Source organism: Eleginops maclovinus, chromosome 11, assembly GCF_036324505.1.
Source record: "Eleginops maclovinus isolate JMC-PN-2008 ecotype Puerto Natales chromosome 11, JC_Emac_rtc_rv5, whole genome shotgun sequence".
NCBI lineage: Eukaryota > Metazoa > Chordata > Actinopteri > Perciformes > Eleginopidae > Eleginops > Eleginops maclovinus.
In genome coordinates this window covers 1609273-1636350 of record NC_086359.1, presented here as the reverse complement: position 1 = coordinate 1636350, position 27078 = coordinate 1609273, and the positions used below count along the sequence as shown (strand labels likewise).

General features: G+C 40.6%; 1 protein-coding gene across 1 annotated transcript; it reads left to right on the top strand.

Moving 5' to 3' along the window:
* Window positions 1–26458, top strand: tlcd3a (TLC domain containing 3A). The gene is made up of 5 exons (XM_063895284.1): window positions 1–357; window positions 7989–8075; window positions 11433–11652; window positions 16908–17003; window positions 19338–26458. The coding sequence occupies exons 1-5, from the start codon at window positions 236–238 to the stop codon at window positions 19638–19640; spliced, it is 828 nt and encodes a 275-aa protein (XP_063751354.1). The 5' UTR covers window positions 1–235; the 3' UTR covers window positions 19641–26458.
* The last annotated feature ends 620 nt before the right edge of the window (window positions 26459–27078 follow it).

Sequence of the window (27078 nt, the reverse complement as noted above, 5' to 3'; positions counted from 1 at the left end):
CGTTAGCTCGACAGTGGTGCTGCTGCTGAGCCTCCTCAGCAGTGTGTGTGTGTGTGTGTGAGAGAGAGTGTGTGTGGATGGTGGACTGTTCCCGGTGAGAAAAAAACCCCACACACCACACCACCGACCGACCTCCGGGCCGAATTAAAATGCCTCATCGCCGCGTGTAAACGGGCGAAACTCGCACAGGGAGAGAGCCAGTCTCCGGGCAGATTAGAGGAAATATAACGGCAGGATGTTGCAAGTTTTAGCTTGTGGCGCCGTAGTTTTCCCCGGTCTCTTCTTCGCCTTCAGGAGGCTCCTGCCGTGTGTGTTCAAACACTGGAGCGATGCCGACGTGGTGCTGATCAGCGAGAGGTAAAACCTTGCTAAATTAATGCTTTTATTTTACCTGAAAACCTAAGAAAATATCACCTAACTCCAAGCTAACATGTAGCATTTGACCTTGTTTGGTAGCTTAGCTAGTAACGGTTACCCCCCTTAGCTAGCTAATGTGTTATTTTATATTTATGTGACGTCACGTTACTGCTTTTACTCGTATCTATATTCACTTACAAACATATGAAATGTGTGTGATGTAAATGTTTTGGGGGCTTTTGTGAAAAATGGGCATCTTTACAAGGATGATTTGCAAATATCACAACAACTATGGGTCCCTATAGGAACATATGCTATCAGCTAAAATCTGTAAGAACAATTCACACATGAATGAATAAAACAAGTACAAAAATATAATAAAATAAGACAACAATTATAAGACAAGACTAAAGTCAATTAATACAAAATAAAATAAGAATAAATTAATACAAAATGTGTAAAACAAGAATACATTTTATTTTTAATTAAGATGAAATATAAGAATAAAAATATATACACAATAAATACAAAAACTAAGGTTAAATTAATATAATATCAATGAGTAAATAATTAAACAAGAATAAAATCTAAATATTTCCTTATTTTAATGTTGTTGTTTTTTCTTTTGTGTAAAATTTGCAAACCAGGTTCTTTACAAGGGTGATTTGCAAATATCACAACCAAACTATTGGTCCCTGTAGGATCATACACATGCTATACCTAAAAAGACTCAGACATAAAGGGCATAATTGCACCTTTAGCCTTGATATAAATGCTGTTAGAAGTTTTAATTCTGTAAAGGTGTAAGACATTGATCTGTCCTAGATAATAACATAATTACTAAAAACATTTACTAACCTGCATGTATGTTTTTATGATGTAAAGTAACCTGGGATGTTTTTTGAAACCTTGCATCCACTAGGGGCCTTGTCCACATCGGAAGTGATATTTCTGTGAAAAGCACAAGCTCAATCCCTGTATTGTTACACATCATGTGACCAATCAAACGCGTTACATCAGCAGCCTCTTCTGTAACTTGCTCATCTCAGGGGTATTGCAAAGTAGTAATAATTAACACAGTTATGGTGAGAGTGGGTCAGTGTGACTCGCTCACATGTGCACAGCTCAGTTCAATGCTCATTTGTACGCTGTCACTCCGGCTAATCCTCCTCTGAGCTCCAGTCAGGGTCGACTGCTGAGTTAGCTCTGCCCTGGAAAACACTGAACCGGGCTCCTGAATAACGCTGCTACTAATTTACTAATGCTCATCTAACGGAAAATGTTCCTACAAGCGTCCACGCCTCGGGGGATGTCACACTGCTTGTTCACAACTTAACAGCTTCTGAAGTCTTCTTTATCAGGCAGGTCCCAAGCCTGGATCATGCTAGTGTCTTTGAATGTCGTTGAAAGTCCCTGTACAAATCTCATATTTTAAATAGACGTTGCTGTACATTAATTAGTATATCAGCAACTCAAATCCCTAAAGTGGCTGATGAGTTTTGATCTGCCTCTATTTAAAAACATGTGGTGAAGTATAATAGCAGCACTAAACCTTTCACCATTAACGTTACCGTGAGATATCCTCTTAATCAACAAGAACCATTTTTCTCAGAAGTCAAAGCATTATATATTTGTTTCTAGAGGATTTGAGTGAGAGGGATCAAATAGGAAGAGGCCAAGAGAGGACATTGTCCCTGAAATTGAAACTAATACCAGCTACTAAAGTAAGCTACTACATTTATAAATCAGAAGCCCTTGGATAAGTGTAAATCAGGGTACATTTGCATTTTTAAAATGTGTTTTTATAGGTGTAATATTGGTGTAATGCCCCTTTTTTAACTTGGGGCACTAGGTAAATGTGAAGTAATATGCTTTTTCTGTTACTGATTTACACATTATTTGTCCTTCTATACTTCAAGATTTCTAAGGTTTTGCTAAGATAATTTCTTCTGCATGATCATTTGTAAATAAAATCCTGTGTTTGCAGTTTAACTATTAGTTCAAACTACAGACCTTTTGAGAATTGGAAGTGAGAAAATCCCACAGCGAGCACAGGAAAAGATCATTATACACCCTAACAGTTGTTGAGAGGCAAATGAAGCCTTTTCTCCTGATTTTAACTGGTTAGATACCGCCTAAATGTTCCATAGATAGATTGATAAATAAAATACAGAATCAAAAAGAATACTCTATAACCGACATATCTACTACAGAAACACATAGATATAGGATGATATATCAAATCAAATATTATGCAAAGTAGGTGTTGTTTAAATTGAAATGAGATCCTGTAAGGGTATGGTTGTAGAAAACATGAAGACAAAACAAAATAGTTTAAAGAATAAAAGATAGGGCATGTACTTGCTATTTCTATAACTTGTCATGGGACATACTTATATAGATTTTGACATTTAGAGAAGGATGTGGTGTTTTGGGATTATCATCTGTTTTGCAATATGTATTGTATTTCCTTTTTCTGGGTCAAAGTCCCCCCCCCCAAAAAAACAGCCCCTTTTCAGAAACATGGAGCTTATGATAACGTGACCAATTACAAGATAAATCTAATTTCAACATTAGTGGCTTTTTATTTTTCAACTAAATGACAGATGGTTTAAGCTTGAATCCTTCAGTGGCCATCTGAGGGCATCTTGACATTTTAGATATCAGCTTAAAATGTACTTAATGCGTCTGTTTATCAGGAAGTACTTCCCTAACTGTTCCCACTGAGCCTGGAAAATAGAGAAGTGGGTAATGAGAGTCAGCAAGGGTAACCATCATGTATATACAAAACACATGTAATACTGACCACATTACTGGACTGTGCGTTTTAGTTCTGCACCAACACTTTTTTAACCATTGTTGCTTAATTTGCAGATGTTTTTATTTAGCCATCATTTGGTCTATCGATGCTTAAACCGTGGAAAAGATGTCTATCCCAGTTTCTCAAAGTCCAAGGTGTTTGTCAGCGTAAATTCCCCTAAGATATGTAGTTAAATAGGATTCAAACAGGAGAAAAACAGGACATGTTTCTAATTTCTGAGACATTTTCTGCCCTTTTTATTATAATTATAAGAATTTCGTTTGTCTAATTGTCTATTTTTCGTGTTGACTTTGATGCCCAAGGTACAAGCAAAACAGGTGGGCTAAATATAACAATGATTTTATGTCGCACCAGGTTAACTTTGACCTACTTTAGAGAACAACACTTGACTTCACGAGGGATTATTTTGCTCAACATAACCCGACTCAGTTTAAGAGACTTACGGTCACAGTTATTCTGCCTTTTTAAGTTTCATACAGCAGCAGTGTTCTTAAAGAGGACAGAGGCTCATTTTCAGGTCACATCTACTGTGACATGTTTAAATGCTTTAAAGTTGAAAGTTGTTTTATCTACAGATTTTAATTAATTATGGTCCCTAAAATGGTCGTAAATATCAAAAATATTGATCTGAAATACATTTAATGGTATGTTCTGCTTATAATTATTTAAAATCATGTCTTTAATAATGACCTACTTTTGAAATGTAGTTGGATAATCATCCCTGTATTTTTCAGATTCACACCTGAAAAGTGAACCTTTTTCGTTAAGTCATTTTTTGGGGATTTCCCTCATAATGAAGAATATAACTTAAAGTCAATTAAATTAAATCATCAACTTACCAGCACGTGACTGCTCTGCATGTGCTGGTACATGTCTAAAATAACCTTTTTTATGATAATATTGAAATAGTGACATCTGAACCGCTGTTATTTAAACAATGAATTTATCCACAAAAGTAACGACACCACGCTCTGCTTCTTATTGATTAAATGTTTATTCACAAGTAGGAAAAGGAGCGATGCAGTTAGCACTGAAGCTGCATCCGATCGAGGGGCTCGTGATGGAGAGGGTTCCTTCTTGCCATGAAATGCACTTTACCCTGTTTCTGCCTCTGCTGTCACTTTTTCCGTTTGCTCTGCTGCAGCGGCGGCAATGCAACTCCAGATTACGTAGCCCATTTACTGAAGGAGGGAGTAAAAAACGGTGTGGCAGAACATGAGAGAGCGATTGGTCCGTGCATTAACCCGGAGAATCTTTAGGGAGACTTGGTCGTAGCGAGGGAAGCCGAGGTTCTCCACCGGCCTGACACAGCAGGAACGAAAGGACAACATAGCAGAACAAGGCAGCAAAGCATTCTTCCCCTTTCTCCCCTCCACACGCTACTCACCCCATCAACCTCTCATCAGCACAGACAGAGTCCGGGGGGAGGGGGGGTTATTGCCGGACACACAATGAATGGGCTGTGTAAAAATCTGGGTCTTGTGATAAAGTATGCAGCCATAGAAGGCAGCGAGGCGTGGGGGCAAAATGTGTGTGAGTGTGTTTGTGGGGGTTAAAGAAGCCAGTGCCTGCTCAGGCCTATGGCTTTTGGATTTTTATTTTTTGAAAAAGAAATGAAAGCCTGCAGTGATACCTGTCATTGAAGAATGGCAGATCGTTTCTGTATTAATTGTTTTGTTCTACTGGGAAACCTATGCATTCCAGTTTCTCAAGTCCAAGGTCTGTTATGTCAGCCCAATAAAACTCAAAAGATATTTAGTTAAATATAATTAAGATGTCTAATTTGTGAGCCAATTTCTGCCTTTTCTTCTGCCAAAAAATTACTTAAACAATTATCAACATTTTGGTGGTCATTTTTCTGTCGATTGACTAATTGTTCTAGTCTTCAATTACATTAAGTTACATTTTATTTATCTGATGCCTTTATCCAAAGGGACTTACAATATAGACACAAACTAAGATGAACAAGAATAATGCAGATATATTTGCTTTATTTAGATTTTAATGTATTGATTGTGTTAATTTTAGTGGGTCTTTTCCTGCTCAGTCCTTTTTGTTTTTTGTCGTCCCAGGTCACATGGACCTTGACGATACTGGTAACTACAAATAATGTCTTTGTTTCTCAATCTTTCTGTTTGCAACAAGCAATTAGCTCGTTAAAAACAGAAGGAAGAAAGCACTCTTTATTGACCTTGTAAAACTGATCTTCATTTGCAACAGGACTAAAGGTCTTAGGCTTTTCTCGCACTTTGGGGAAGTCACAGTTCCTCTCGGTTCCTACTTACTCAGACCTGACCCGGGACCTTGAAGCAGGGTTCTAGTTTTATTGGCTTTGTAACAAAGGCCCAAACCGACCTCTACACACTCCTGCTGAATGAGACTCCTTCTCACGGGTGTAGGGTTTAATTACAGCAGAAATGTCAACTGACGTAAATGTGGACGAGCCTCCACGCGAACGAAGGAGCCAACAGAGGTGTTTAAGGGAGGGTGTAAGGGTCGGTTTGGAAATGGGCACATCCAATATCCAGTGGGACCCATGGGGCTTTGCTATCAGCTCAAATGTCAGAATGTGTACTGTAAAATACGAGGAAAACAACCTCTGCTGTCACTCCTTTCTGTCTTCAGATTAAGGTTAGGGGACATAAGGAAAATCATATCACCATATTTCACCAAATGCTTTGATATCAACACAGCTGACTGTAAGTTAGCCTCTAAAACCTGAACAAGACATCCCTCACCATATTACTTTATCCATAAAAGTCAATATTAGGCTTCTCTATCACTATCTGTGGATATTACATAGATAAAGTGCCCGGCCCTACTACATCATGCTACTGCCAGTTGGTGTCTTCTAGCTGGTCTGTCTGCGTAAACTGTATTTTGGATCAGGTGTGATTATCCTCGGGTCTTAGGAATCTGATCTGAGCTCCTTATAGCGCCTCTTCGATTTACGATGGTTCAATCTATGAACGTCACCAGGACAATTATTGCAAAGAGATGCACGATTTTGGAAATATCTTAAAGTCAAAAGGGTTTATTTTTTAAGTAGATTTCATGTATTCACTCATTTTTATCAAAGAGAAGATAATAAAGTGCCATATTATCAAGGGTTCGTCCCCCTGGGGAACATAAACTGGACATTTGGTGTTTTGATGTTTTCGAGATACCATGCAGTGGTCAAGGGGCGTTATGACCCGATGATTAATGAAGTGAAAAAGTCAATGGGTTTATTAGGAATCATCCACTGAGGACAGTTAATATCTAATCCAGATATCAAGACAGTCCAACCTGTGCTTTGTGACATATCTTATCAACAAGCTAGAAGAGCTGACAAGGCGAAATCTTCATCAATGATTATATTTCTGACTTTTAAACCTTCAAACCCCATCATTCCTATAATAATCTGTTTTCTGTTTGTGGAATTTATGCAAATATGATCATTTCTGGTGATAAAGTGAACTAGAAGTCCTCTGTCCTTTCCTAAACGGTATTCGTCCAAAACATGGCCTACGAACCACTAAAGTTTGTTTATATTCAAATTAGCTTTCTTTCTGGCCCACACAAGCCTCTCATCCATAACCATTACCTGAGTAATCGTCACACTGGCTGCCATTTGTTTTTCCAGGTAACCTGTGTTAGTCTCCATTATTTGCAGTAGGAGGTGATGAGTAGGTGGGGAATGTAAACCAGAAGGTGGAGGGAAACCCTTGAAACAGTGGCGCTGTTAAAGAGGCGACTGTCCATTATGGCTGCAGTGAGTGTTTGGGAATAAATTACATGTTTTCTGATTTCAAAGCAGCTTACTGTCACTGCTGCCAAGTTGGAGGACGGCCAGGAAGAGAGAGCTTGTCTGTGCAGAAAAGCGACCATTCATAGGTTGAACAAATTGGTGATATAATCCAACTTCCTGTTTGAAATGGACAGAAATTAACTCGTTTAGAAAAGAAAATCTGCCATCGTCTCTTTGGCTGAAAGCTGAATATTCATCAAGTTTTTCATTACAGTCCGGAGGTTTTTAGTGTTCAAGTTTATGAGTTGTAAGTACACTATTATGTTTGCCAGCCGGATGCCACCGTACACAGTGACACTTCAAATAGAGTCACACCAAGTTCTCCTATGACACAGGTCTGTTTATAGACGGGGAAAGTTGAGGCCAAGCACTGCTTAATCTCATGATGGTACTGAACTTGTAGGTCAGTGTACCAGACTCTCGATTTATCAGGTTGTAGTCGTATCAATCAAATGGACCTCATTTTATAGGATGCACAGTGGTGCTTCGAGCTGATGGAAAAACATTAACATTATTACAAAGAGTTGTTGACAAAGTAAATCTAGCAAAAGATGATGTTTTGAACTATATATTTTTAAACACACAGTGTGTTTTGGTTGCCTCGTCATGCATCCTTAGGGGTGATGTATGTTTTAAAGTGGTGCCTTATGGCTGTTCTTGGGAAAAGTGTCTCTCCTTTCCACCAATAAAATTAACTGTTGACATCAGGGGTACACAGGTACACATACAAATTAAAAAAGAAAAGTTGATATTTAAAGTAAAAAATGTGTTTAAATACAGAGTTTAATGATGGCGCTGTATTGCTGTTATTATGTCACTATGAATGTGAAATGTTCCCATAAATACAATTAACTGTACAAATAAACCTCTAACCTTTATTTACCTTTTGGATCTATCTAAAATTGTTGGTGTTAAACTTGGTATATCTTATAAACAAGATCAACGCCACAGTATCACCTCCGTGTTCATGAGTGTATTGACTTTATTATAACACTTCCTCTTTTTTTGTGTCTCAATCAGGCTTGTGTCCTCCATCCATGCCGTCATGGCAACCACGGCGGGAGTCATCGTCGTGTCATCATGCCGGGGCAGCGTCATTAGCGACAGGTCGGACTTCCTTTCATTTATCCCTTTCACACCTTTCTCTGGATCCCATTGTCTCCCCACACTCAATCATCACTCTGTACCTGCACTCGTCAAGGCCAAGACACAAGGTTGACTTTAATAAGATGAAAAGATAAGCAAACTGTTGGTCGGGGACTTTCTTTTCTGGATGCACCTACAGCAGAAAACCTCAGGAATGAACAAATTGAACAATCAGAATCGAGTTTTAAAACTATATAATAAATAGCTTTAAAAATATTGTTTGTAAATGTATGTCGCCAGGAAAGAATCATAGCTGGGTAGCATTGACAAAACCCATACTCCATCCCTTGCTCTTGAACAGCCAATCATAGCCCTTGATGGCGCAACACAACAGAAACGATGTGGATTGGTAAATGATGAAGAAACTGACGAGTGGAAAAGGAAAGGCTCAAAGTATGGGAGTATTTTTTATGAATTTTTTCTAAAGGCTGAGCAATACCAGAACACTGGTATAACAGGGAAAACAGTCCTGACCAAGTGTGGGAATATAACAAACTCCATTGTTTCCAGCAGCCTCCTCTCTACAGTATAATGGCTGCACTGTATGCTGGAAACAAGGGTCACCAGTGTACCTACACTAGAATGATCCAGGGTGCCCTAAATACCCTTGAAGAAAAACACTTGTACTGCAGTGCTATATCTGTATTAGAGTTGCTACAACACTGATAACAGCTGGACTATCTTCAGATATGACTGTACCTCGTTATATCATACATAGGACAAAGGGCTTTACCCCATGAGACGTGGTCGATGTCCGTTGAGTATTCAGCACAGTGGGACTTAATCAATGGTTATCTCATGCCAATAACATTTTCCCTTTATCACTAATAAAACATGCTGTTTTTGCAAAGAAAGCAAGTGGTACTGCTGTGCTTTATCTGTCATAGAGTTGCTATACTGATTACAGCTTCACTATCTCAAGACTATCTATAATTGTACCTCTTAATATCACAGTGCAGTCAAAGGGCTTTACCCCATGAGACCTGGCCAATGTCCACTGCAACATCAGCACAGTGGGGCCACGATGCTCAAGCAATTTTTGTTTTTTACATTAAAAATAAGACTTCCCCTTCATCTACACCTTCCTTCAATCAAGCTCCACATCAGCCCCCTGGCAGGAGGTTATTGTTAGCTTAGCATTAGCTTCCCTGGTGTAGTGTAGGGAAGTGTTACGCTAGGCTAAATGCTAGCCTATTAATCCTCCTGAGTCAGCGAGAAGGCCCAGTTTCAGGGCTGCTAATCTCTGCGTCCCCTCCCCTTCACCCACAGAGCTTAATTCCTTCATAACGCTGCTCAGTTCTGCTGTCCTGTGACATGCACACGGCCCGGAGCTTACCCTAACCCATGCACACTCTAAATGCTCCATCACAATCTGTCATTCTATTTAGCCCATGCTTCAATTGCAGCAACTTTTGCAGTGGGGAAACCTCCGATACTGAGGAGGCAGTATTTGAAACAGCTGAGAGAGCAGGCTAATGCCCATATGTTGAGTGCATACCACATGCTAACACAGCGGTCATTGTAGTATGTCTCATCAGTGAACGGCTCCTCCAACTAAAACCCTGTGCCGTTAAAAACAGTATGATCCCTTCATGAAGAATTTTGATTTATAACAGTTTGGGCCCTCTCTTGAGGCCATTGTTTTCCTGTTGTAAGATGAGCCTTTTCATTGTTTCACCACCTCAAGCATACTGTATCTTTTAACATGTTGAATACCAGGGTTTTTTCTAGAAAGATATAGTATGAGGCGCTAATTTCACTTCCTGTCTAAATTTCATTATTTTCTTAAAGCTGCTGAGTCATATATCGTACCTCAAACAACAAATAAATCCAGAGCTCCGGTTCTTTACTTCCTCTCCAGAAAAAAGGAGAGTAAAAGAAAGGATCAGAAATCTCAGTCTCAGTGTCAGCCTGCTGCCTGCCACTCGTCCCCCAGCAGACCCACCGGACATCCATCCCCTATTTATTCTCCGTAAGCTGTCTCTGCCGTCTGACCAGACATCCGACCCCATCTCCATATCTCTGGACTCAGTAAACCCTTTCTGACCAACAGAGATATTGTTTTCTGGCAGCGCTTTAACATTTTACTGGGTAAATCTGCACTTTGGTTTGAGGGGGCACGCCCCCAGTAAGAGGAAGCAGAGACCCTGGATTACTACAACCAACATGTAATATAGACTTATTTTATGACGCATCAGCTGTTCTTTTTTCCGGTCGAACCCTTGACTGGACATATAAGCAGTCCCTTTGTGTTTCTCAATGCCCTTAATGCAGTCATAAATGCACATGTAGCGATGTTTGTTGTGCCTCTCTGCTCTTAATCTGCATGCACCGACCTTTAAGAACTGAAGATCCAATGAAGGGTCAGAGGTCAGTAGCTCAGCTCTGCCCCGCAGCTTTACGCCATGCTGTCCACATAATTAACCATCATGGTAATCGCTGCTCATTATAGTGCTGCAGCCATCCAAGCTGCGTTTTATACTGTACTTACATAAGCCTGTCTGTAGTGTGTGTGTGTGTGTGTGTGTGTGTGTGTGTGTGTGTGTGTGTGTGTGTGTGTGTGTGTGTGTGTGTGTGTGTGTGTGTGTGTGTGTGTGTGTGTGTGTGTGTGTGTGTGTGTGTGTGTGTGTGTGTGTGTGTGTGTGTGTGTGTGTGTGTGTGTGTGTGTGTGTGTGTGTGTGTGTGTGTGTGTGTGTGTGTGTGTGTGTGTGTGTGTGTGTGTGTGTGTGTGTGTGTGTGTGTGTGTGTGTGTGTGTGTGTGTGTGTGTCAAGGCATATAGGCTAAATGTTCCTGTGTGCTGAAGCGAAAGGTTGTTTACTGTTCCATCTAAATGCTCTAATACCCCATTAATAATCATTAATTCATCAATTACGTAACTCTGAGGAATGCTGAGTAAGACTGTTTTATCAGTAACAATAAGATTACAGACCTCTTTGAAGAACTATTTCCACTGTTTATTATAAAAGGATAAATAATTTAACTAATAAGGTATGTAATCTTCCAGTATCTCAATAATCCATTTGATTTAATATTGTTCAAGATCTAGTCCAGTGGTGCAGTGATGACATATATTTGTAGTCTGACCTGGAAGCATTGCAGGGTTCACATGCTAAGCTAAAGGCGGCTAATGTTGGCCTATAAAGGTTCTACAGCAAGCACATGTCACCAGCACTGAGCTAAAGGCGGCTAATGTTGGGTGTGGTGACGTTAAGTATTCGCATTAAGACACTTGTCCATAGTCCGATAAAAAAATGTTAAAATCCAAATTCATTGTGCAACCCTAATTGACCTGTATTTGTGTTTTTGTTTTTCCTCAGGCACTGGCTGGCCACCTACTTTGTCATCTGGTTCGGTGTGCCCTACATGACGTACGACATCTTCGCCATGTACCTCAGTCACTACCACCGCTTCCGCGTCAAAGGGCACGAGGACTACAAGCGCCACTCGCTGAGGACGATAAACTCCTTCGTGCGCAGAGAGTTCCTGCTGGTGTTGCATCACATCGCCCTGCTAACCATCCTGCTGCCCGTCACACTGGTGAGGGGTGGGGAGGAATAGGTTCTAAAGATTGAGATGCATATAAGAATAATATCTGTCAACAATTAACCCCTTGAATGCATCTAAGTGGCATTTTACATTCTGGATTTAAATAATTTTCATGAAAAATTGTTAGTAATCGAGTTTCTTGAGAAATTACTCAGCCATAGTGTGTCGTGCATTTCCCAAAACATCTGCTCCTTTTGTTAACAGTTAGTGAATAATTAGTGTGAATGATCAGAGAGGGTTCAGATGGGCTTGTGTTGCTGCCGGTAATGCATTATCAGCGTGTGTCTGTAATGTAGTGCATTGTTTTCAGGGCTGCATTATCTGCTAATGATTACTTGAGTGGCAACAATGAAACAGGCATTATGCTCACTGTCATTGACTACCAATCAGAAGGCTGCACACTGGATTTCAAAATAAAAGCCAGCTGATGGAAACTAGACGCTGCCAGAAATGTAGGAAGAAGTAGTGATGGGTATCAAGAACCGGTACAAAAGCTGTTCCTGATTGGTCTCTATGCATTCCTCTCAGACCGCAGACGTATCAGCTGCTTTTCAAGTTGCAAATGGACTAATGCAACTAAGATTGTCAGGTAAAGAGAGTTAAAGGCTGAATGCAGAGATACAAGTGTTGGTTGGATGTGTAAAGGAACAGAAAGGCCAAAACCAAAGGATCTCTGCGTACAAGAAGTTACGGGCAAAACAATTTGAATAGATGCGTGTGAAGTCAGTTGTAAAGTGTTGGCGAAAGCAGAGCTACTGTGGTTCATGAGGACCTTTAGTGCAGGTATGAATTCCAAATTGGAAACCTGCTGAACCGTTAAACCTGAGTTCACTGTGAGCATAGTTTGAGCAGTAAAGCGTGCAATGAAGTTCGTTATAGAGCCCCATTTTCTGAGTAAATGGAGCTCTAATGGAAATCTGATTTCAGTGTTGGTCAAAAAAGTGCTCCACTCTACACCACACCGGTCGTATTCAGAGCCTTGTGTAATGAAAATATATTTGGTTCCATATGTTGGTTTGGGAAATTTCTCCAGACTGTCCTCTATTGCACAAGTCAATATTACAGCTTCAACACTGTTACGATCATTGTGCAGCCCTAGCATTTATGTACCCTAGAGTTACAGGAACATGGCTCCCTCCTCTCCATATGTGTCCCAGGTTAGCAGGACAGGTGCAGTTGAAACCCGGCCCTTTTGTTTGCAGTGGCAATATGGGATCACATTACCCTACATTATTCAGCTCCAGCTGCAGTCATCTTCTCTTTTCTCTAAACTCGCCGCCCCCGCCCTGACTCTCCTCTGGTTCCCTCGCTCATCAGCTTTGGCTCGCCTTGGTAACACATGAGATCCTGATCACCCTGTCGGTGGTATTTGTTCATTAATGAAACACACGATCCCACTTATTACACGGCTACGTACTAAATAAACCAACGACTTAACTCGCTGTAATGATTTGAAACGATGTTATTGATTTTAAGAATGATCGTATTGCTTCCACAAAGTTAAAATAGTCTGTTCCACTGCGTAGCAACAGCTGGAACTGCAGCAACAGCAATGCAACTTAAAATGAGGGCAGCACTGATCAAGGTTTTCTGTAACTGTCCAAGCCAATTCACATTTTGTTTTCCATTGACCAGTCTTTTAAACACTGTCAGAGCCCATACTGTGTTCCCTTTAATGCAGGTTAACCACGGCCACACTGACTTGGGAAAAGCTGCATAACCCAGTAGAAGTTGTGTAGATTTTGGGCAAGACAGGCGTGAAGCGTGATGTGTTATTAGTTTGCAGTCACCACATCCTGATCTTTATATTTGAGTTCAATATTTACACAGGTTTTTAATGATCGTACAGTCAAGATGACTACATTTATACAGTTGTGCAGTCTCACATGAGATTGCTTTCATTTGGAGTGTTTTAAACTCATGGCTAAAGGATAACTTCTAAATCCTCACACAGATGGTAAGCATTAGACACTACCAACCACAATTACACCGATTGTCCTCAGTGGCTGCAGGCAAATTAGCTGAGGGGAGCGGGGCTAACAGAGCGGGTTAGTTTTAACTCCTTCTCAGGTTACAATTATAGGATTGAGACTGAAGCTGCCTTTGAATGTGGCCTCTGATCGTTGTCTATCTTGGCATCGATAAAGTACATCCAATTTAACAGCTTTTCTGGAGTGTATGGAAGTGTTTAAAAGGGCCATAGTCTTCTGATGTTCAGGTGTATATCAGTGTGTAGTGTCTCTACTTTAAAGAGTCCTCTCCTGCTGATGTTCAGGTGTATATCAGTATGTAGTGTCTCTACTTTAAAGAGTCCTCTCCTGCTGATGTTCAGGTGTACATCAGTATGTAGTGTCTCTACTTTAAAGAGTCCTCTCCTGCTGATGTTCAGGTGTATATCAGTATGTAGAGTCTCTACTTTAAAGAGTCCTCTCCTGCTGATGTTCAGGTGTATATCAGTATGTAGTGTCTCTACTTTAAAGAGTCCTCTCCTGCTGATGTTCAGGTGTATATCAGTATGTAGCGTCTCTACTTTAAAGAGTCCTCTCAGGTGTATATCAGTATGTAGTGTCTCTACTTTAAAGAGTCCTCTCCTGCTGATGTTCAGGTGTATATCAGTATGTAGTGTCTCTACTTTAAAGAGTCCTCTCCTGCTGATGTTCAGGTGTATATCAGTATGTAGCGTCTCTACTTTAAAGAATCCTCTCATGCTGATGTTCAGGTGTATATCAGTATGTAGAGTCTCTACTTTAAAGAGTCCTCTCTTGCTGATGTTCAGGTGTATATCAGTATGTAGCGTCTCTACTTTAAAGAGTCCTCTCAGGTGTATATCAGTATGTAGTGTCTCTACTTTAAAGAGTCCTCTCATGCTGATGTTCAGGTGTATATCAGTATGTAGAGTCTCTACTTTAAAGAGTCCTCTCCTGCTGATGTTCAGGTGTATATCAGTATGTAGTGTCTCTACTGTAAAGAGTCCTCTCCTGCTGATGTTCAGGTGTATATCAGTATGTAGTGTCTCTACTGTAAAGAGTCCTCTCCTGCTGATGTTCAGGTGTATATCAGTATGTAGTGTCTCTACTTTAAAGAGTCCTCTCTGATGTTCAGGTGTATATCAGTATGTAGTGTCTCTACTTTAAAGAGTCCTCTCCTGCTGATGTTCAGGTGTATATCAGTATGTAGTCTCTCTACTTTAAAGAGTCCTCTCCTGCTGATGTTCAGGTGTATATCAGTATGTAGAGTCTCTACTTTAAAGAGTCCTCTCCTGCTGATGTTCAGGTGTATATCAGTATGTAGTGTCTCTACTGTAAAGAGTCCTCTCCTGCTGATGTTCAGGTGTATATCAGTATGTAGTGTCTCTACTGTAAAGAGTCCTCTCCTGCTGATGTTCAGGTGTATATCAGTATGTAGAGTCTCTACTTTAAAGAGTCCTCTCTTGCTGATGTTCAGGTGTATATCAGTATGTAGCGTCTCTACTTTAAAGAATCCTCTCAGGTGTATATCAGTATGTAGTGTCTCTACTTTAAAGAGTCCTCTCTGATGTTCAGGTGTATATGAGTATGTAGCGTCTCTTTATGTTTCTCATACTGCCTGTGCTGCAGCACCTCTTTTCACCCTCTGTCTGAAACCAGAGCCCAGTCTGCTCTGATTGGTTAACTGGCCTCCACTGTTGCGATTTGTCAACCCCGCAGAGAGGTCCCGCCCCCTTAGCCTAACACGTACAATTTGTTGGAGCGCTAGCCAATACAAACGCGAATGTCCCAAAGTGATTTGGCCTTTTAAGACTATTCACATGCATTCAAAATCTATACTACACACTACAGGGAAGGGAAAACCCCAAAAAGCAGAGTAGGGTCTCTTTAAATCTGCCTAAAGGCGTCTCAGATCATCATAGCCTAAGGTATCCCTCCCTATGGCAGGTAGGGGTGGATGAGGTAGTTTGTGAGGTGGTGTAAAGTTCCCCTCTGTGGTCTCAGTCTTTCTTTCCCGGGCAGATGGCGGGGCCGCTCATGCTTTATTCATCTTCAGCACACAGCGAGCCGGGTGACCAGACAGCACTCGTCTTTTGTCTGGAGTCTCTTTATCTATCCTCACTGACTCACCTGTTCTAGGATCTCTAACCACGCAGCGCAGGGCCACTGGTCAATATTTGAAAGCTTCATTCATTACTAATGTACGGGACATCACTCCCTCCTCCACTCACGCTAGCTCTCTTTACCCATGGTGAAGTTGTGGTAGAATAAGATACCTCCCTTTGTGGTGGTGCCTAAGAAGCAACAACACCAGAAAATGAAAGGAAAGAGATATATAATACACAGATCACAATTTACACTCTCCTTCTCGACCAAATACAACATTGACAAGGCCCTAAGGCCTTCCTTCCTATCTTAAATAGACTAAGCAATGCCTTTTGTCTTTTAGACATGAGTGGAGTTCTCCATTGTGCTCCAGTCTGTTGTTGCTTGTTGCCGGGCGACTTGTAAAGTTGGGAAATATCACCGGGCCGCGTCAACTCTACGAGGCGTTTGTATCTGGAGTATTTGTTATTGCACTGTTTAAAATGGGCGGTAGGGCAAAGCTCACACCCCATCAGCCTTTCGAGTCTTCAACAAGATATAAGTTTCCAAAAAATGTGTGTATAACAAGAAAAACACAGCTGCATATCAAATCAAGCGCTCCCTTTACAAGAGAAAAAGATGTCGATCCTCTTGATCCAGATTGGTGCAATTAACTTAAAAATGCAACATTTGGGTCGAAATGTTCTGTAATTATCCTGTATCTTTTCCTGCTATACATATAGCAGTTTAAAATGACCTTTCTTATATTAAGCAGCTGTAATCTGTATATAAGCAGGACTATAGCACAACTATTAGAACTCATTTCAGATCTGCTTAACAATAGCAGGCCTTTCTTTCTACCCGACTACTATGGAGTCTTTAGGGATGAAATGACAACTGTTGCATAATATTTTATCTGCTGCAGAAAGCTAAGAAAGTTCTCCTGCTCACTTTATAATGTTTACATGTAATTACATAAGACTCGGACTACATCTAACACCACCTTGTATTCCAAACGTATGCGAATGAAACCTGATCTCTCTTCATGTCTGTTGAATCCTCCCTGGGCACGATGCCGCTGAGACTGTTCCAGAAAGTGTCCTTGAACGTCAGCTGTGTGTGTTTATGTTATTTTGTTCCATGCTCATGTTTGTTTGCTTACAGTGTGTGTGTTTGTGTGTGTGTGCTCCTCAGTTCTTCAGAAGGGAACAGGGAGATTTCTTCATTGGCTGCTTGTTTCTAACGGAGCTCAGCACACCCTTCGTCTCCATGGGGAAGATACTGATCCAGGTGAGAACACATACATACACACACACACACACACACACACACACACACACACACACACACACACACACACACACACACACACACACACACACACACACACACACACACACACACACACACACACACACACACACACACACAAGCTGACACCAGATGCATGCTATGAAGTCTGTCCTCAGAAGACTTTATTGATCTAGAATAAAGATATTTTTTGTAAACATAAGAAGTGAAATGTACACTAACATTAAAATATATGTGTGGTTAAATAAGAATATGCTATGAAAAAATAGGATGAGGAAATAAGTATATGGACAGAAAAATTCCAATTAAGTCAAAATAAAAAAAAGCTAAATGGAATCGAAATATTCATATCAACTTAAGAAGTCGAAGTAAAAATGTAAATGTATTATAAAGTCATTAATAAAATAATAATAAAATGTAAATAAAAAAATCAATAAATTCAACAAATATTTACATAGAAATAAAATATACCCAAAAGTAGAATGTCTGATCAAAAAATAATGATCAATATGTTTACAGAATAATGGTAGTAATGAGAAATGGAATCCACAGTGTGTTCCAGTTCTCTTATGTTCTCTTGTCAGACTAACTTCATATCTAGAGAAGTAACCAGTCAATTCTTACAAGACCAAGGAACACAAGGGAGCATATTGTTTGAAAATGGCACAAACGTACAATAGGACATTTGGTATTAATCACAACAGTTGCAACAAATAATCCAGTAAAACAAAGATGAATTTATCCTGAAAAAGAAGTCCATTGTGTGGAGTAGCAGAGCTGCTGAGCTGTGCAGGAATGTGGAGGTTTGGTGCAAATCAAGCGGCTTTATTGCACATGGAACAAAGGGGAAATTTAAACCCACTGCGCCTTACCCTTGGGAATCTGTCAGAGGCCAGAAATCAAATGCTGCGTTAGTCTTACAAGACTAATTGTTTAAAAGAATAGTGGGTCTTAAAACTGCCACAAGTTATACTGTAAACTACACATTTTGTGCAAGAATAGACAACTCGCACACACGTGTGTAGTGTACTGTTGTTGCAAAAGTAATAAATAGAAATCCAAATACTGATTGTACTGCTCAGGTGATGTGCAGGGACTCTCAGTATCTCCATTTCATCAGTGACCATCAATAATTAAGGTGCACGGCTCAACAACCACATCGGTCATTTGGTCAGTAACCGTAACTGAGTATCACAATATATCAGAAAAAAGTGATCTTTTGGAAGAAATAGTCCAAAGTGTAAAAAAGTCCAAATCTAGAGTAAAAGAACTGAAGTTTGAATAGAAAATCAAAGGGAAAGAAATCTTTCAAAGAAGATGATTAGGGCCACTTGTAAATAAAGTAAAGGTCTAATAAATCAGATTCAGGCAGGAGGGTATAGATTCACATTTAATAGTATGAGCCTACAGAACAGCTGACAGAACAGAGATAACAGCTGATCCTTTTACAACAAACACTAGATGATCTTTATAGGTTTTAAGTGAAATGCTGCTCCACAATGTGTAGAAATGTAACAGTAATCTGATTACCCATTACCATCAGTAATGCCTTCATTAGCTTCACCCACACATACTTCCTGTCATGCTCCACAGTCAGTGTGTTTTTGGTAAAGCCGTCCTCTAAGAATAGACTCGGTGAAGGCAGTGGACCGTGGGCTTCCAGGCCTTTGCTGACATCTGGTGTCAGCAGAGAAAAAGAGCAAAGCCAAGCTGCACTGCTCATCTCCGTCTGGAAAAAACCCGCTGCCCTCCTTTGGACTGGATCAGCACTAACAGACAGTTTTACTGCTGATTCCTATTGATCTCTGTGGAGCAGGCATGGCTCCTACATCATATAAACGAAGAAACTCACATATGTTCGGCCTGGGCGTATCTTGAGGTTTTTATTTAACAAAAAGGAAAGTGTTTTGAACTCATCTCAAAGGTTGGATGATACCATTAGGCTGTACTTTGTCTCTAATATGAAGGTTGGCATGCAAAAAATGATCTAGTAATGCAGACCCAAGTCTTAAAACCCAGGAATGAGTCAGCATTTGACCACTTTCTGTCCCCTCCTCTGGCTTTTTGTCAAGGGAACACTTGCCATGCTGGCCTTCATACATCAGATAAGATATTAGTTTATTAATCCCAGTTTGGGAGATTCCTTTGTCTCAGCAGCATGAAGACAAGCATAGCACATGACTTACACATTCAGCTGTAGTTGGCTTTCACCTACACCACCTGTTTTAGATCAGCAGAAGAAGGCAACTGGACCACCTTTCTTATAAAATGTCTCACCCTCTCCATCTCCCCCCCCCCTACTGTCTCCCCCAGCTCGGCCTCCAGGACTGCTGGCTGCACAAGGCTAACGGCGGCATGGTGCTGCTCACCTTCTTCATGTGCCGCATCGCCCTCTTCCCGTACATGTACTGGGTTTACGGCCGCCACTACGGCATCCCGCTCTACAGCGTTCCCTTCCACCTGCCGCTGCTCACCAACCTGGGAAACTCGTGCATCCTGGCGCCGCAGGTTTACTGGTTCGTGTTGCTCTGCAGGAAGGGTTACCGTCTGTACCGACGCAGCCGCATGCCGGACGCTGAGCCCCCCGCGGTCACGGACAATCCCAAGGATGATTGATATCCGGTTCACGATTTTTGCTCGCTCAAAGCCGCACACTTCAGCTACTAACGCTACGACTACTTCTGCAAAGGCACTAGTTTTGACTTTAACACATTTCAAACCCCGCCCCCCCCCCCCACCATCGTACTGTAGTACACCAGGACTGCCTGCTCTTTGTCCCACAACTCCTGGGCATTTTTCCGCACACTTTAAGAAAAAATAAATCCTCTGTTACAAAAATATCTGCTGCCTGAAGTGGATCTCTCTCCGCCGATCCAGCTCTACGACTACTGATGATTTACTTTGGATCTTACTGCGTCCGTCTACATTTTACAACACTGGATAGTGGTCTCGTTTGCTTCACTGAGAATTAAAAAAAGTGGAGTAAAAAGAAGAGCTTCCACTGGAGAGACATTTCCTGACCTCTCACTGCTACTGTGTTTACAGCCTCTGCTGACCGGTCTGTTACAGAGTGTGTGAGAGTGCCCGACAGGTTGTATTTATTTAATGGTTTCTGTGTCTGATAGTTTCCTCTCCCCTATCCGATATTCAATAATCACACCAGGAAGGATTAGGAATAAAGGTGGGTGGGGGTTATTGTGAGGGAAACATTTCACTTTGTTAGCGCACCCTGTTAATGTGACTCTTCACCTCGTTCTGTACGTCTGTAGCCTCCCATCCCGCATGTTCTCCATCAGTTTGTAAACTGCAGCAGCAATCCATTGTTCCTCCCACACTTTTACAACTAATTAGTTCTCGCTCTGTATGCATGGTGAACCCCCCCCCCTTATTTAAAACTGCTCTCATGTTATTGGGAATACTTTATTTTAAGAAAGCTTGTGGGAATTCTCCCAAGTTGGAGTGGGAGTTGGAGAATGTGGCACCAGAGATTACCTCAGTCGTAGAAAACGTCTTCATTTTTACACGTATGCACGGCAACTCAAGTCCATGCTAGCTTTTTACTTGGAGTGGCTGCAAAATTGATTTGAAAAAGAAAAGAAAAACAGTGTCTAAATAATGTTGTAAAGCCATGGTGGGATAAGATGCAGCCCAGTATGGAAAAATAAACTCTTTGAGCGACATCTTGGTCGATTCAAAGAGGCGGGAAACCTTACAAAATGTTATGTTTTTGGACAGATTTAAACCCAAATACCAGCCGATGACGATGACACTTGGACCTTTTATTCTTTGCATCACAGCAGCTCCATTAAGGACAAATATTTAAGTCTGCTCTCATGGAAGTCCATGCTAGCTTTTCATTTTGGGTTTCTGCAAAATCGAAAGGTGTCTCATTTCATATTGTAGAGCCACAATGGGATAAGATTACAGCCCTGTATGAAGAAATATTAGGGTCGTCTCAACTATAGAAACCCTTAATCGACTAAAACTCGATGGATTTTACTTTGTTAATTGATTTAATCTTCAGATCTGTAAGACATGATTAAGAGCTGGGAAACCCTGCAAAATGTTGTGTTTTTGGACAAACAAACCCAAGTGCAAGCATTTAAATATCCTCTTGGTCTTTTTACGATTCGATAATACTGCATCACAGCACCTCCACTAAGTACAACATTTACACAGAAACAAGGAGACGGACGTCTAAGAGAACATTAACATATATCATCTGCATGTGTCCTCGGTGCAGAGGGTGGGTTAGTTTTCCTGCTGTGTTTGGATGACACTGGAGAATTTGCAGCTGCATTGCTGGCAGTGAGCGTTGATGTAGCTCGAGACGCCGCAGTGTTCCAGGGGTCACTTAGGGTCACGTGTTGTTTCGTTTGTGCAGGGGATGGGGGGGGGGGGGGGGGGTGAACTCAGGGCCGAGGTCAGAGCAATAAGGTGAGCAGAGGCGTGAAAAAAATGGAGGATATCAGGAGAGATTATTCCTGAAGCGTCTGTAAATGTTTCCCCTGGGATGTTGCACACACTCGACACGTTCTGCACATAGACAGATTTAAAGTAACGACACCTTTCAGTTTCAGTTGCCTCTGATCTTAAGAGCATCATTTCCTCATATCAAAGAGTTGCATAAGACTGCAGCGGGGTCAGTCACTCAATTTATCTTGAATACTATTCAAGCGTAAACCTTAAATGTCCTGCAAATTAAATCTATGCAAGAAGAGGCTGTGCATGTTCAACACTAATGTCAAAAACCAGCCTCACTTTGTTTTGTTTTTTGGGGACCATAGCATATTTCCTTTCTCTGGTACAGTTCTCCTGAGACTCCACACTACATATCGTCTTTACCTCACTTTTGTTCACATAGGTTCATACAATGCTAAGAAAGAAGTGCATATTGATCATTTATGTAAGGATTTTTGTAGCATACACAGAAACAAGTTTACAGCTGCAGCTCTGTTGATGGATTTAATGGGCTCTCACGTTTTCCAACTAATATGAAAATCTTTTTTTATAATAACTAACAAGCTACTACAAGTTCTGTTGTTATAAAAACACAAGGCAGGCAAATACGTTTCTTTAAAGGCAGCAAACGGATCTAACGCCTCATCTTTGGGGGGAATCCAAGATGTTCCTTGGATAGTTTTGTGTCACGATTGGCAGTTTTTCCCACTTTGCATTAAAGCGAACATACGTGACTTTTGCTCATCATTGTGATCGTTTACAGTTGTTCAAGATGATGTATATCTAATGTTTAGTTCCATAAGCTTACAGTGGCTATAATAAGCAACTTGATTTTAAAATGACCTGTATAAGCTACACTCCCGCATCGTTTACAGAAATACTCCGGGTTGGTAAAGAAGGGTGGTTTTCAGTTGTGCACGATAAAGAATATAAACAAAGGTTGGAAACATCTGTATTTGAGACGCTGAGAGCAGCATTTTCTGTCCCTGCAAGAGCCAAGCTAACTCTGCGTATATACGCTGAGTGACTCAAAGCTAACCCCTGATCACACACAGTAGTAGGAATACTAGGAATATCCTGAAGCATGGATTCTAAAACACCTTCTTTGGAATGCAGATTAGAAAAAACTGAGAGAATCAACCTTTTATATCAATAATTGAAAAATAAAACACTACTCTTTGGTTTATTTAGTCTCCCACTCTTATGTTGTACCTCTGCTTTTTACACAGTCATTAAAAACGGCCAATTTCTTGGGTTTGTTGAAAGCGATATATTAAGTTGAACCTAATACTGTTTTATTTAGCACTTCATATTAATGCTTTCAACAAACCTAATTCTATTTCCTCTTTTGACATAATACCTTTAAGTGTTGGCATGTGACAGAGCTGTCCTTTCCCACACATTTTGTTGTTGTATATTTAACATTTAAAAGCTGCAGATCATTCTGTGTCACATCCCCCATCCTGCATCCCATCATGCAGTGCTTTCCTTCCCCTCAGTGTCTTGGCTGATGTGTTCTGCAGTGATAGAGAGTTGCTGAAAGCACATCCTCCTCCTCCTCCTCCTCCTCCTCCTCCTCTCTGCTGCCATCTGTCGTCAGGATTACCTGCCTGTCCACTCAGCAGTTTACACGCTCCACCATTGGGGGGGGGGGATTAGTGAGGCCTCTGCGGGCATTTTTCCTATTGAACCTCCTGCTGCATTCAGACACATGACCTCAACCTCCACTAATTACCTGACATGTTGTTTGTTTTAACGGTTTTATTACATTTCTTTTAAACATGTTGTCGTTTACCTCGGGTAGAAAAGCCATCGGTTCATATCACTGACACAAAACTATTCGACGGGTGCAGAAAACACCCCCTTCTTCTGGGTTTTGCTAGGTTTCAGAAGGTAATGTTGACAGAAAAAGTGCTAAATTTGATCATAAAAATTTGGATTTGTCTCTAATGTCCCAGAGAGGTTTGGTTACCTTTAATTGAACCACTGTAGGAGATGAAATCTAGGTTTAAAAGCAGGCATATCTGGAAGAAACATTCCTCAATTTCCTCCTTAAAGTTCCCTTTTTGTTTGTTGTTCAACACCCGTATCATCTGACGGCATCACCCTGATGATTACATTGATTATCACTGACCTGACGACTATAAAAGCCACATTTCTTCTACCTTAAGGAGTCTGGACTTGATATATATATAAGAAGATTTAGGAAAGGCATGCAGAGTACACATATCTTATTCTTTTGTCACTTCTTATTATCGAAAGTCTTAAAGTTAATCCTCTTTGCTCAGGGTTTAATGAAGTTTGATAAAGCTGTTATATGTGTATAGAGGTTTATTGTGAAGATGATTAAACTGTGAGATTGATTCTAACGACGATCACATCCAGAATGGTTGCTGTTTTCTTTTCTAAATGATATTTTTAAAAAGCATTTTTGTTTTTCCAAGTAGATTTTCTTGTATTTAAGCTTTTCTGACATGCTTCTCTTAGGGTTGGTAAACCAAAGACTGTCAGTGAACCCCAGTAGTGACAAGAAGAGAGAACCACCTGCTTCCTCAGTGCTTCATTTAGACATGCTGTAGATGATTTGTCTTAAACGCTCTCAAACGTTGCTATCCTTTTTTCTTTTTGGTCCCAGAGTGTGAGCTCTTGTTGGGATTGTGATGGGTGTTTCCTTTCTCCGCCAACACGCACCAAGTACATTTAAGTCTACGACATAATGTTAGCACACTGGCTGTGAAACTACATGGAGATACTACTACTTTTAGCATCACACAGTAAGCTAAATGTGCTTTGTATTCCTTGTATGTAAGGACAGAATGGGAATGTGGGAACCAAAATGACTACGAAAGCCTGGCTACACCATGCTAAGGCTGCTTAGCATAGGCCTGTAGTACTGTTTGACTTCTTGCTCACACTACTTTAGGTTGAAGGTTCACTACATGCTAACAATTAAGCATCATTTGATCATAAAGTTATCATTCTGTTTTCATTGTTGAGCTCCAAGACTTTATCTTACACTAAGCTAACACTTGACTTTTGTCGAGTCATTTCAAATTAGCCTTGATGCTAAGCATTTGGCAAAACTCTAGCAATAACCATCTTGCTAGCAATCTTTGAGATTTCTGCTAACGCTTTAGCATCATACGCTCAGCACATCTTACAGAGCCATATCAAGCTCCAAGCTAAAAATATCTTGAGTGATGGTTGGCTAAAACTTAAGTTGAGCGTTAGCCAACCTCTTGCTAACTAGCATGTGGACACTTTAGCATCAATGTTGTAGAGTCCATACTAACACTTTATTTGACACTAAGCTAATGCTTGATTTTTTGACTTTATTCCAACGATTGAAAAATAAAACACTTTCATGACGTTTTATTTTGTAGTACGGGGGCTTCATATCATCTGGGGGTAAACAACATATCTTAGAGGTGCTGTAAACGGCACTTTGTTCAACAACTATGGCGCATGGTAACTGCTAGACTAGATTCTACCCGACTACTATTCCAAGTTTTAAAGTATTTTAGCCCTAATTGATTTTCTCAAATCAAGGGTTAGCATTTAGCTAGCGCCACATCTTTGGTTTCCATGTTCCCACCATTGAAGTTTGTCCTTTTTTTACATCATAAGTAATATACAATAACACAAGGAGCTAAACTGTGAAGTTCCTCTGGACTCTGGACTCTGGGGATGTGAATGAGCACACCCCCCCCCCCCCATGACACTATAAGTTTGCTGCTTTGTATTCACTCTCTTTTATCAGGGTTGGTCCTGGGTGGTGCAGATTTTGGGGCTGGGGGTGTTATTGTTTTTGTTTTTTAGGCGTTCCCATTGGTTTGCTGCAAATGAAAACATGTAATGGTTTGGAGGGTTGGTCGCTCCCCCAATTGGTTGCAAAATGATTTTGTGGGGTCATTTCACCCTAGCGTTGATGCTAAACATTTGGCAAAATGTTAGCCATCTTGCTAACAATATTTTGAGTACTGTGCTAATACTTTAGCATAATACGCTAAATACATGCTATCATTTCATCTTTCCAGTGCTAGCAGGAACCAAGATAACACTTAATATAAGTTGTTTTGCAGAAAATTCCCAGAAAATAACGTCTATGTTTGGTTTCCACTGATATGATGTGAATGCGGCATTAGGCTATAGTGAACTATAAAGCTTTGAGGACGTTTTATTGTGAATATTTCAGACGAGCTCGGATTTTAAGTGCAGCAAAAACAAGTGTGTGTTGCTGGGACTGATTTTGATCTGTGGACAGTGAACCCAATCTGGTCTCCAGTGCCTTGTGAAAAAAATCTATTTCTGATACCCACAAGTGTGAGAGGTAGGCCGGCGGTGTTTACAGGTTGTACTTTCTTATCATCATCATATCCTTCATGCTCACTGCGATCCTCGAGGAGATTATTATTTAAACTGCTATGCATTTACTGCTAGAATGAGAATAAAAAGAACCTCTGATTCTGAATAAAGGCCTTTTATGTTGACGGTTTTTTTAGCCTTTCATATGTTGTAGCATTTAATCTATATTTTCAAATCATCATGCAAATCCAGCGTTGTTTTTCTAAGTCCTCCAGTGTGTTGTGATTTTTGTTTGCCGTGTTTCTGTTGTTTTTAGACCTTTAATTTGTCACTGGTGGACATTTGGGAGATTTGAATCTTGACCGTATATCACTTTTTGCTCCAAACGCAGCATCGTCACAACGTCTACACCCCCCCCCCCCCCCCCCCCCACGTTATTTCTGACAGCGGTTCTGATCTTTCATAAATATATCACATTTGATGCATCTGTCTTTTTTTTTTTTGTAGCTTGGACTTTATTTGAGGAAATATCTGAAAAGAGAAAGTAGGACTGTTTTACGAAATAGCTTAAAAAACTATTGATGTGAGAGGAGTTATGTACTGTAGCTGCAACTTGTGAATTCAGAGCACCCCTTTAAAATAATTCAATAAATTTTGATTTGATAGACTGTTTCGAACACGTGTCTGTTTTGTTTCCCGTGTCTTTCCATCGGTGTTCAAAAACCATCAACATTCATTACATTAAACTAAGGTACTGCTCTGAAACTACTCTGCTTTTTGGGGTTTCCCCCCTCCTGTAGTGTGTTTGTGTGTTTCTATGCATGTAAATGGTCTGCAAAGGCTAAAATCCCAAAGTTCCGGAACATGACATCATTTGGGCTCCTATTTGGCTAACGCTTCAATACATTGATAGGCTGAGGGGGCGGGACATCTCTAAGCAGGTTGACCAATCGCAACTGAGCCGGCCAGCTGGCCAATGAGAGAAATAAAGAGCTTTTTGAACATTAAATCATGGAGATGTCCTAGTAGAGACACTAAATACTGATATGAACCTGAAGAGGATTGTCAGGATACGCACACACTGTGTCACTTATCGTGTAGTTTATTAGGGCTTTGGATTAACACGTTACAAACTGCATTGCGGAGCTAACTCACGCGTGTCTCTATAACTTGTTCAACTGTACAGCGGAGACCGGAACTACGTCACCGCGTAATATAACTGATAACGTTCATACCATCATTACATTACATCTCCCCCTTTTGAGACAATAAACTAAAAGTAACCTTT

Bases quoted from the DNA above. Each gene is read 5' to 3' on its own strand.
- tlcd3a (XM_063895284.1), top strand. From the start codon at position 236: ATGTTGCAAGTTTTAGCTTGTGGCGCCGTAGTTTTCCCCGGTCTCTTC. The intron at 358-7,988 runs GTAAAACCTTGC...TGTCTCAATCAG, and splicing joins GTGGTGCTGATCAGCGAGAG to GCTTGTGTCCTCCATCCATG. The intron at 8,076-11,432 runs GTCGGACTTCCT...GTTTTTCCTCAG, and splicing joins GGCAGCGTCATTAGCGACAG to GCACTGGCTGGCCACCTACT.